Here is a 12,570-nt window from a genome sequence, read left to right on the forward strand (position 1 = left end):
CAATTTGTGCCGCAATAACGTTGACACACTATGACCGAATGTCCATTAATTAAAAATGTCTGCTCACAACTGACTGGCTGAATGCACATCTGTTGTTTATAGTTGTTAGTTCAAGTTGCCACCGTAGTTATACGCCGACGTCGCCTATGTGCCAGGAATAAAATCAGTCTCGGAACTTTTTGAATGGAAGGTGTACATCTTCCTTAATGGATCACGTGGCATCGAAGCCACAAGGCGGCATCCATAGTTGTGGTGACCAGTTGTCATAATGACTAACAACATTTGGTCTGATTTATTACACCTGTTTACTTTAGTTTTGTCAGCCCCCGCTAGCTGAATGGTGAGCGTGACGGATTGTCAATCCTCTGGGCCCGGGTTCGATTACCGGATGGGTCGGGGAATTTTCTCCGCCCAGCGACTGGGTGTTGTACTGCCCTCATCATCCCCCTATCATCCTCATCGACTGCAAGTCGCCGAAGTGGCGTCAAGTTGAAAGACCGGCACCCGGCGAACGGTCTGCCCGACGGCGGTCCCTAGCCATACGATTAAATAAAAATAACTTTTGCTTTGCACTGAAGTCTTTACGCAACAGTGCATATGTCGCCAATGTTTTCTGTGTTTCTTGTTAGGAAACAAACTCATTCTGTTTACTCTCGACACTTACTGTTTACAGCAGCAAAGCCCACTGGAGCTAGTACTCAGCATCGCTCGTTTCTGTCTCGAGTTTGTTTGAAAGACAGCAATGCGGATATGTTTGGCCGATATCCGCGTCATATTAACAAGGACAAGGTACTGACAGAACAGACTCAACACAATCAGAGAAAAGTGTATATACTTCGTGTGAGGATGGCGGATTTATCTTTTATGGTGTAGGTCTTGGTGATTGCGTATTGTAGGCTTTTTTACGGTTTCGAAGGAATTTTCGTAGAAACAAAGCTAAATGGACAACAAACCGAATGAATCAAAATTGTGTTATTACTCTTTAATTAGCCATCGAAGAGTACAGGTCCTTCGTTTCAAATATTTTGAAAGAACCCCACCAGGTTCCGTGATTGGTGGCGTTTGCATTCACCGTGTATATGAGGAACAACCTGTGTATGATCACAGCGAAGTTCCGTGTGAGTTAAGCACTGTTTTTAAATAAAGATACAGTAACTGCCTTGTACATACGTTCACCAGTCCCATTAAATCACAGGATGTTTTCGTACGCATCAAAATTAACCGTCAAGAAAAGTCTCTTTGTAAGCGTAAAACAATTGTCCTTTCTACCGCATGTTGGTCGAAAAACAACTACAAAGAGTGAGACCCAGAACAAGCTTACATTGGCGACGGATGTGTAAGCAAATCGGCCATATTCTTTGAAAGGAACGCTCAAGGTATCAACCTTTAGCTGTGTGGGGGGAATCATGGAAAATTTAAATCTGAATAGTTGGATTGGTTTTGAACCGAGTCCCCCCCCCCCCCCCCCGAACAGGTCATTATCATTGATGATTGCAGCATTTCGCTCCACACACGATTCATTTTCGATTATGATTTAAATAACATTAAAATAGTGGAATGTTTAGTGTAATAGACAATATTGATTTATAAACAATTTTATTAACATTTGAGAGAGAGAGAGAGAAAGGGAGACAGAGATTCATACAATAGCTACGTAACAGGTTTTTACGCTTCGTCATCTTTACGTTCCCAAGAGGAAGATAATGTATTTTCCGAGAAAAAACACAGAACAATATGCACTCTGCACCGAAGATTGCACAAGTGTTTTTAAAGTACGTACAACAGTATGGTGATCGTTTCCCCCCTTGTTTACAACGAAGTTCATGTTTCTTTTTCTGTCTGTGGGCGATCTGAGAAGCATGTACCAATTTGAATTCCTTATCCGTTGTTCTTTTCTTTTTTTCCAGTATTCTTCCATCTGTTCACATTGATTTCTTCATTCTCCTACCTGCGAAGTAGTCCTTGTGCAACGTCCCCAAACACTTCTGTCAGCTACTTCTGCAGATTTTTTATTATTGTATTTTAATCCTCTTTCATTTCGTGAATCCTACTTATTGTTGACCTTTTATCACATATATATTTTAAGGTCTTTTTGGTTAGTCTACTGGATTGAATTGACAAAACTATACCAGTCTTCTTTTTCTCATAATTTCTGACATACCTTTACGTTTCCGTAAATTTCACTTCGTAATTTCCAATATGCCATAGGTTTACGTGCGCATGATTTTTCCTAACGATTCACCTCTCCAGTGTTTCTAATTTATTTATATTATAGTTTAATGCTAAACATAGGTTTGCATACAGACATTCTCGCTCCGCTACTGTACTGCAATGCGTTAATTTTTGCCTTTTTTGACAGGCTTCTCGTTCGCTTCCGCCTCCGTAGGTCAGTGATCAACGTGTCTGGCTACTATGCGCAGGACGTGGGTTCGAATCCCGCTATTGCCAGGGATTTTTCCTTAGCGAGAGGACTGGGATGGGGTGTATTCAACCTTGTGGTGCCAATTTATGAGCTACTTGCGTGAGAAGTAGTGGATAAAACCAATGATGACCGGGAGAACCCTGTGCTAACTACTCGTACTTCCATAACGCATCCAATGACGTCATTATCAGAAGAATAAGACATGACTTTTGGTCCCCGTCAGGAGCAGAACGCGGAACTTTGCCTGTTTATGTTTTTTACTATACAGATCTTCAGTTACTCAATATGCCCTCTATCGCAGCCTTTTACAAATCATTTTGTCCCCCCCCCCCCAATATTTTTAAATTTTTTAACCTCTCTATTCGATCACTGTCTATGCTCGGAAATTTCATAGGACTATCATCCACATGCAAAAGAATGAAAAATACCGCAAAAAGTGCGACTCCAACAATTGCGCATCGAAGTTTACTGTCATCTTAGCTGCAGCGGTTATTGACCACAAATATGTTAGAAATAATTCTTCTACTTCTAAAAAACTACCAGGGACATTCAATAATTAAAGATACAAACTGATGTAGAAAAAACTGTATTTTTCAAAATGAGACTTCTTACAACATAATCACCACCAATATTTATGCACTTGTATCAACGATGAACTGATTGAGAGACCTGAATTTCTTCGGGGGTGTACCCCGTTCAAGTAACTTACGCGACTGCAGCCGGGTGAGGTCGTTGACAACCACCGATATTTGGACAGAAGCACATCCTGCCATTTTCAAGGCAAAACCGCCACATTACAATGAAACGAATCCCCCTATCTGCATACAGGCGTTGATATAAGTCAACGGGGACAGCTTAAAATGTTTGTCCCGACCGGGACTCGAACCTGGGATCTCCTGCTTACGTGGCAGACGCTCTATCCATATGAGCCACCGAGGACACAGAGGAGAGTGCGACTGCAGGAATTTATCTCTGGCACGCCTCCCGTGAGACCCACATTCCCAACTTATTGTCCTGCACTACATTCATAGTGCCCCTGTCCATTATACTCGTTACTCGCGGCTTTATGACGATTCCCTTAAGAGTTTTGGCACTGTTTGTGCATCCTCACAGAAGAAGATGGTCAAATGGTCGGTGAGCCTTAACTACATGTCGTCGGTGGCTCAGATTATAACGAGCTGCATGGTCACCGTTATTATCTGTTCTTTCAGACATGTCCAAAAGAACAGATACCATCTTCATATATCTAATACTGCCACAGTTTAGCAGTTTTGCCTTGAAAATGGCAGGGTTGTAAGGTGTCAGGCAAATCCAACACCTTCCATGAAAACCCTGACATGATAAGCAAATCCAGTAGTATGTCACATAGCTCCGAATAAATCGTGACATTAAATTAACCAAAGCTATACGAGTAACGAGTGAGCAAATGGAATACCACAAACTAATACAGGAATGCCTAAATGCATGTCATACCTTCCCACCGTGAGACAGACGCAGTTCCGAGGGGAGAAACGAGAACAGAAGCCGAGAGCAGAACCGTGTTAAGCTGAAGGCCCTACGATAAGGGACGGACACCCACGTCGCCAGATAACCACTAGGACAACCCCCCAGCCCATGTTAAAATCTAGAGCCCTCCAGAAGAACAGTATAGATCTTACGATAACACTAAAAGGACCACACCAGCTGCAAGTTTTAGCGTGAGACTTTTTCGCGTCTCTGTTACGTTGCAAACTTTAAAAAACATTGCCCCACCACGAAAAGTATAACGTTTCTCATTGGATAGACAGAATTTTTGTAGGCGGAGCTTAAGGTTAACATTGAGACCCTGATTGGTCAGATGAAAACACAGCCAGATAGTTTTTTTAAACCAACTTCGGTAAATTGTAGTAAGGAGAAGTTAGGAGGGAGTTGCTTCCGAGACGGCGAGGTGAGCGGACACTGACAAGGTAATGAACGCACGCGATGCCGCATAACAGTGCATAAAGCTTCACTCAGAACTGCAGAAGTCTCATCTGTTACACCCCCTTTTTGCGTGATACTAGTGTCGATCGTCAATTAAAGCTCATGGTGTTCACATTTGCCACTTGAAGTAAAAATCTGAAACGGGATGATTTTTCTGTTATATAATTATTGAGAAGCCACATCAGCCACTGTAATTTACGACAAGTTAGATAAGTAATTAAAGATAATTGAGGGTCACTGTAGACCATTTTGATAGTTTTCTCTCTTGTGAAACTTAATTTAAACCTAGATTATAGATGTGATATGGCATAGATCATCCTTCGATCCATTGTAGAACTTGGAACTTCGTTCACATTTTTGTTGAACGCAGTTGGTTTTTACCATCCTGTATTAAAACATTTCCTTTTATCAATAGTGCAATTTGTAAACCATGTTTAGTGAGGAGAATAAAATTTCCAATGGTAAACTTAACTGCTTTTTCGACGTTGTTTTACCAGCTAATTAAAAATAGGAAAGCCTTGAACCCCTTCCACTGAATTTAGTTAGTATTAAGATTCTTTTACAGGGAGTGCAGTGGAGCTGACGCTGAAATCATTAAGTATTTGGTTATATCATCGCTAGTCTCACTGAACTCTTCTGAACTCTACATGTCATGTGTGGTCTGGCGTCTCCTTACCAGCAACAGGTCCCAGGTTCAAATAGTCAATTCCCTAAAAAACACGCTCAGAGCGTCGTTGCGCGAAAGTGGTAGAGAGACACGATATAGAACAAACAGACACCACGCAGAATGTTAGAGGGTGTTCTCCTGTCGAAATATCAGCGGTTGTCGACGATCCGGTGGCATTCTCGTAAGTTCTTTGAACAATGAACTATTGTTTTTTGTATCTGGTAAAAAACACTCTTTGTCTTCTTCTTTAATCCACTTTCCCACAAATTCTTTGACCTCCTCATAGTTGCTAAACTTTTTCCCACGTAATGCTTCGTCGATTTTCATCAATCTGGTTTAGAAAAGGTACACCTTCCCTTTCATTGCGTTCTTTCGTGTCTGTGCACACTTCGAGTCTTTTTTCCTTGTGTTGTTGTGTTAAATCTTTCGGGATCACACTGCACTTGTTTTGCTGTGCATCATCTTCATACTGATAATGGTACGAACTGTGCCAGCACTTACTGCAACTATATTTGCTGTAGTATATTGAACTGTAAAACGTCGGTCTTCGCGGAGAATATCGTAAATTCTATTGTCAGTGGGAAGAGTTGCCCGTCCATCACTGAAGTTCGACCGTTTTCGAAGTGTTCTACCCACTTACAAAAATTTCATACAGCTTCCACCATTCTGTAGAATCATTCGAGAAAATATTTTAGCCGGTCAAAAAGCAGAAAACAGGTGACTGAACGTTGTTCAACTAAACTGGAATCTTCAAGCGGACTCGCCATCGTTAAATGCAATATTAACATTATAAATGAAACAATTTTATCCGTTCTCAGCTTATCTCAGTGATGCTCTGAAAGTACAAAACTCCTCCTTTCATTTTTACGTCATGTTGTCTCTTCCGTTATGTCACTCATTTTTTTATTGTTATTTTCAAACCTGGGTACAGGCAAGCCAGCAGCAGCATGCTACGGCGCTCTTTGGCCTCAGAGATACACACAAGATATAAAGGAAGACATTGAGAGAAAAAACATGGTGGACATAGAAACGGAGACAATCACTATTTAAAATACATGGAGCCGTTCACGGGCGTAGAGTCCAAGATAAAATTTGTTCAGACACTTGGACAGAGACGAATATTGTCACACGTGAACAGAGGTGCACAAAACGAATAATACAGAAGCACTGAAGCACAAAACGACGATACACACAGAACACGAGCCGTAGATCTCCGGCGCGCGAATGTTCACTAACCGTGTGCGAGTCCGGGGACCTGCCAAGAAAGGAGGAGGGGGGTGGGAGAGGGAGAGGGAGAGCGGAGAGCAGATGCCAAGGGCAGGGGAGATGGGGGGAAGGGAGGAAGGGGGAGGGGAAGCCCGGGGGAAGAGGGGAGGAAGGAGGAGACAGGGGAAAAGGAAAGAGAAGGGAAGGGAAGAGAAGGGAGGGAGGGAGGGTGCCGAAAGGAAAGGACATAAGAAGTGGGGGGAGGATCAAAGTTGGTAGGAGGGGTAGATGGAGGGGAGGAGGACATCATCAGGGAGGGGGAGCTGGTGGAAGCCACCTTGGGAGAGGGTGAGGAGGGTGGAGAGATGGAGACCGGGTGGGACGTGGGAATACAGGCGCGGCAGCGGGCGGGGGTGGGAGAGGATGGGTGAGACAAGCGGATGAGGAGGATCGAGTTTGCGGAGGTGTACAGGATGTCACTCATATTACGTAGTGAGCCTGATATGTGTAACTAAAATAAGCGTACTTACGAGTGTTCTGACTATCCCACTTTGCCAGAATGGGTTCGTTCTTAATTACCCTAGTCCCCTGTTATGTTTTTGTTATTTTTTTATTTTTTGTGGAAGTAATCGTATTTATGTTAACCCTCTGAGGGCAGTTAGTGTGGAGTGGCCCCCGACCAGCAGACGGGAGCCCGCGGTCGACAGTGTGTCGCCCTCCTCACGGGCCGCCTTTCTCGGGGTCGCCGTCTTGGCGCCTGCACGTCCGCTACCCGCAGCGCAGCCTCCCTGTTTGTGGAACGAAGCGGGCGCGGGCGCGGGCGCGGGCGCCGCCACCAACAGACGCGGCAGAATGTGGGGGGCGGGGGCGGGGGTGGGGAAGAGGCACAGAGGGCGCTGCCGTGCCGGCCTATCTCCCGGACCATGAGGGCGCCCGCACGCACCGCCCGCCGCTTACGCACTGCTTACGCACCGCCCGCTGCCATCTGTCGGCTCGCTCAATCGCCTGCTACACGTGACGCAAGAAGCTCAGATTCAGGCTTTCCGTCTCTCTAGTTCCTAAATTTTGCCTGTTGTGGTCTTCAGTACGAAGACTATTTTGATACGGCGCTCCCTTCAGTGGAGCTTGCATTTAAGGCAAACCTCTCGCTCAGTGCGAAGTCCCAAGAGCAGGTGACTCCTGGATATTAACAGGAAAGAGAACTGACCCGCAAAATTAATGACCAATGTCCTTAACGTCGCTTTGCTGCAGAATTCTTTAACTTATTCTTTGTTCGAATATAGCAAATTTTCTTGAGAAGGGAAAGCTTCAGTCCACAGGTCAAAGCATCAGTCTTGTGAAACTCAGTTTGCCGTTCTCTCACACTATGTACTGCGAATCATGAATAAAGGGCAACAGGCAGCCTCCGAAAAGTATTTGACATAGAATGAAATTTTCACTCTACGGCGGAGTGTGCGCTGATATGAAACTTCCTGGCAGATTAAAACTGTGTGCCGGAACGAGATTCGAACTAACTCGAGACCTTTACCTTTCGCGAACAAGTGCTCTACAAACTGAGGACGGGAAGTGAGTCGTGCTTGGGTAGCTCCGTTGGTAGATCACTTGCCCGCGAAAGGCAAAGGTCCCGAGTTCGAGTCTCGGTCCTGCACACAGTTTTAATCTGCCAGGAAGTTTCATATCAGCGCACACTCCGCTGTAGAGTGAAAATTTCATTCTAGAAACATCCCCCAGGCTGTGGCTAAGCAATGTCACCGCAGTATCCTTTTTTTTCAGGAGTGCTAGTTCTGCAAGGTTCGCAGGAGAGCTTCTGTAAAGTTTGGAAGGTAGGAGACGAGGTACTGACAGAAGTAAAGCTGTGAGGACGGGCATGAGTCTTGCTTGGGTAGCTCCGTTGGTAGAGCACTTGCCCGCGATAGGCAAAGGTCCCGAGTTCGAGTCTCGTTCCGGCACACAGTTTTAATCTGCCAGGAAGTTTCAGATCAGCGCACACTCCGCTGTAGAGTGAAAATTTCATTCTATGTCAAATACTTTTCGGAGGCTGCCTGTTGCCCTTTATTCATGATTCGCAGTACATAGTGTGAGAGAACGGCAAACTGAGTTTCACAAGACTGATGCTTTGACCTGTGGACTGAAGCTTTCCCTTCTCAAGAAAATTTGCTATATTCGAACAAAGAATAAGTTAAAGAATTCTGCAGCAAAGCGACGTTAAGGACATTGCCCTACACCAGATTGTTAACGAACGTAGGAGCATACCGAATAGCTTCCCAGATACGTGAGTGGATCGAAGACTTCTTAAATAACAGAACCCAGGACGTTGTCCTCGACGGCGAATGTTCATCAGAGACAAGCGTATCGTCAGGAGTGTCCCATGAAGTGTGATAGGACCGCTGTTATTTTCTGTGTACATGAATGATTTAGTGGACTGGATTGACAGCAATCTGTGACTGCGGGAGAATACAAGATGAGGGAATAGGTTTTTTTTCTGTCTGTCTCAATTGCACTGATATACAATTTTTGCTGCAGTGGTTACCGGTTTCTGGCTGACACGCCTTTCTCAAACCACACACACCTTATTAACAACCGAAAGTAGTCGTACAGCGTGGTGCCAAAAGGCACGAGTAGCTTCAGTGCACAAAGTTAAACTGTGGGCAACAAGTACTCTTTCACTGGTATTATCGTCTGAGTATTACCCTATGAGTCTACTGTTGCACCTGACGGACACATTGGTTATATCATAAACACTGCTGCGAAAATTGTATATTACTCCAACTGAGACTGACGAAAAAAAAATCATCCAATTTCCTCAGTACCGTACAAATGCGGGCCTACCATGCCATGACATCATGCCTCGAATCGGTAGGGATACAAAACGACATAGACAAAACTTCTATTTGGCATGATGAGTGGAAGTTAGCTCGAAATGCAGAAAAATGCAAGTTAATGCAGATGAGCAGCGGAAACAGTCCCGTAATGTTCGAATACAGCATCACTACTGTGGTGCTTGACACAGTTATTTCGATTAACTATCTAGGCGATATGAAATGGCACGAGCCCGTAAGGTAAGTAGCAGGAAACTCGAATGGTCGATTTCGGTTTATTGGGAGAATTTTGGGAAAGTGTAGTTTATCTGTAAGGGAGACAAGTATAGACCATTAGTGCGGCCCTTTCATGAGTACTGCTCGAGTGTTTGGGATCCATACCAGGTTGGCTTAAAAAAAGACATCGTAGCAACTCACTGGCGGGCTGCTAGATTTCTTACAGGTAGGTTCGAACAACAAACAAATGTAACAGAGGTGTTTTGAGAGCTCAAATGTGAATCCCTGGAGAGACGACGACGTTCTTTTCGAGGAACACTATTAAGAAAGTTTATAGAACCATAATTTGAAGCGGAATGCAGAACTATCCTATTGCCGCCAACATACTTTTCGCGTAAGGGCCATGGCGAAAAGATATGAGAAATTAGGGCTCATATGAAGTCATGTAAATAGTCGTTTTTCCCTCGCTCTGTCTGCTAGTGGTAGAGAAAAACGAAACGACTATTAGTGGTAAAGGGTTACCTCTGCCACGCACCGTACGGTAGCTTGCGGAGAATATATGTAGATGTAGATGTCCCAAGCGACTAGGGCAGTTGACTCTAGTATATAACAACAGTAAAAGGTCTGAGACTTTATAATAAGCAAATATGTTTTCTACTTATCTCGTGTTGATTGCCCATCACGCTCGTTACTGGCACAATTGTCGAGTCGGTGATTCTTGTTCGCAAAAAGCGGATTTTTCCAGGTTCCGAGGCAAATCAGGCACAATATTATATGAATTTGTCACAGGACGCTAGTTCAGATCGTCCACATTTTATACACTTTCCTATTCTTTCACATGTAGTATTTCATTAATACATCCCTAAGACGTTAAGTGCACCTCCTGTCACCAAAACGTTTTACGTTAAACAAGATTCATCGCAATGACTTTATTACCAAGTCACTGAGACTCTTTCAAAATAGTAATTTCGATTACAGATCAAAGCATCATTAGTGCGATTTATTTATGTTTAGATATAGCTGTTTCTCATAGATAATTTTGTTTTGTGGCCTCTATCAGTCAAAATTGTATCTCTGACTTCAGTAGTCTCAGTGCCAACATTTTAACGAAAACAAACGAACCTGATTTAAGACATATACTTTTCTGATATTTTAACAATGATGATGATAATGATGATGATAATGATGATGATAATGATGATGATAATGATGATGATAATGATGATGATGATGATTTGGATTGTGGGGCGCTCAACTACGCGGTCATCAGCGCCCATACAAAGTCCCAATTTTTTCTCAGTCCATTCTAGCCATTGTCACGAATGGTGAGGATATTGATCAAATTATGAGGTCAACACAAATACCCAGTCCCCTGGCAGAAAAATTCCCAACCCGATTTTTACCACTGTTTGAATAATCGATGATACAAGTTACAACTGTATTATAATATAGAACAATTGCAAATGAAAACGAAATGTATAAATAACTGACAGTCTGTATACGGTATTCTTCAATTAACATTATTAGCGTGCAGGCACAATTAACAAAAATGTTTTATATTGATACATATGGGTACTTCATGTAAAAATAACATGTAAGTTACAAGACATAAATCCAATTAATCATGTGTCTAATATTAATGTACCCTATTGTTTACGAAAGTGCTGTATCATGCTATTTACAAAAAACAAGTTCGAACGAGGCGTTGCTCAGTTTCATTATACATACCATTTTTGCGTCCTTTTGTTACGCCCAGAGTCACGGAAGCTATAACTTAAAACATGTCCAGCCATCGTGTCCCTTGTATAGTTATTGTTATTCGCATTTTCCTTACCTAAATTTTCTTGACGATTCTGCAGAGAGCATCTTCATTTCACATCTTGTGAGTGCACTTAATTTTTAACATGTCAAACATTTCAATCTTCTTCATTTCTGGCTTTGCTACTGTCAATGGTTTCCAAACAATGTTGTGCCCCACACATTCTCATAAATATCGATCTGCAATATCTTAACTCGTGTGCTTATTATTACTACACTTCATTTGACGAGAACTGCTTCCTTTGCCAGTAGTGGTCTGTTTCTTTTAAATTCCTTGCTCTGTCCTTCATGCCTTATTTATCCTCTAAAGTAACAGAATTATTTTTTGTTAAATTTGTAGCTGTTCTCGTTTCTGTTGTTTCTCAACACTGTCAGTAGAACGACAAAGAAAGTGCTCTCCGAGCCTGCGCTCACATAACTCAATTACACTGCATGCTTCACGTATCTGGAAACCAAAATTAACTGTTTCAAATAGTGCGAAACACTGTGACAGTACTGCTACAACATTCCAAAAATCTAGCGTGATTTTTTTTTACTTTTTGTGACGTTTATTGTTATATTATGAATATTACATAGGTAATCAAACATTTTAAATTTCTGAAGTGAAAATGAAGAAAGACAAAAAGAACAGTAAGCCTAGCTCGCAACTAATGTTTATTTATTCTGGTAATATATTTCAATCATACATGACGATCTTCTGACTCCTTTGAGCCAGTAAGCGGAGCTGCTATACATACCGGTCAACAGCTGTAGTCACCAAGTGGTTATTGGTCTGAAGATGGTCATGTTTGAATGAAACGGGTTACCATAGTAAACAAATATTTGTTCGGATCTTGATTGGCGTTCTTAGTACACTGCTTAAGATTATCGCTATCGTTCCAATATGACTTCGAAATTATTAGTAATGACAGATTTAACATAAACGTACATGTTAGTGTATATATGATTTATTCGGTTAGCTACCGGGGTCCTGTTTCTGTCAAAATATTTTCACACAGTGATGAAGCCTATAATGCGGAGTCACCGAATCGTACAACACATAACAGAGGATAAACCAAAATACCTCTGATGCAAAAGTAGTGCGATGGGAACAGCTCAGCATAGCGTCGTTCTCACACTTTTCATAAGTAACCTAATCATAGTTCTGCTGTGTATCAGTGTTAGCTCACAACTAACACTGCCAGAAAACAAAAGCCTAGACAGAACCAAGCACTACTGAATGCAAACTTTAGGGCAACGAGTTAAAGATGACATTACTGTGGTCAACAGTAGATGCTGCGAGCGAGTGGAAACAAGACACACAGCGCATACTGTCGTCATTTGCTCTATTCTGCACCGTTTCCAGTTCGATTCAGCTGGAAAGCCAATTGTCCCTTACACCAAATTACTCAGAAGGTATCCTTAAGCATCCCTGAACAACTACAGAAAGTTTATCAGTGACTTCTGGTTCACTAGAAACG

General features: G+C 42.6%; 1 protein-coding gene across 1 annotated transcript in view; it reads right to left on the reverse strand.

Annotated features, from left to right (window-relative positions):
- Window positions 1-7,182, reverse strand: part of LOC126092713 (uncharacterized) — a 60,281-nt gene extending 53,099 nt beyond the window's left edge. Inside the window, exon 1 of the mRNA XM_049908437.1 lies at window positions 6,982-7,182. Coding sequence (XP_049764394.1) covers window positions 6,982-7,182 — 201 coding nt within the window. The remainder of the gene's footprint in view (window positions 1-6,981) is intronic.
- Between the last annotated feature and the right edge of the window lie 5,388 nt (window positions 7,183-12,570).

This window comes from Schistocerca cancellata, chromosome 7 (assembly GCF_023864275.1).
Source record: "Schistocerca cancellata isolate TAMUIC-IGC-003103 chromosome 7, iqSchCanc2.1, whole genome shotgun sequence".
NCBI classification, from domain to species: Eukaryota; Metazoa; Arthropoda; class Insecta; order Orthoptera; family Acrididae; genus Schistocerca; species Schistocerca cancellata.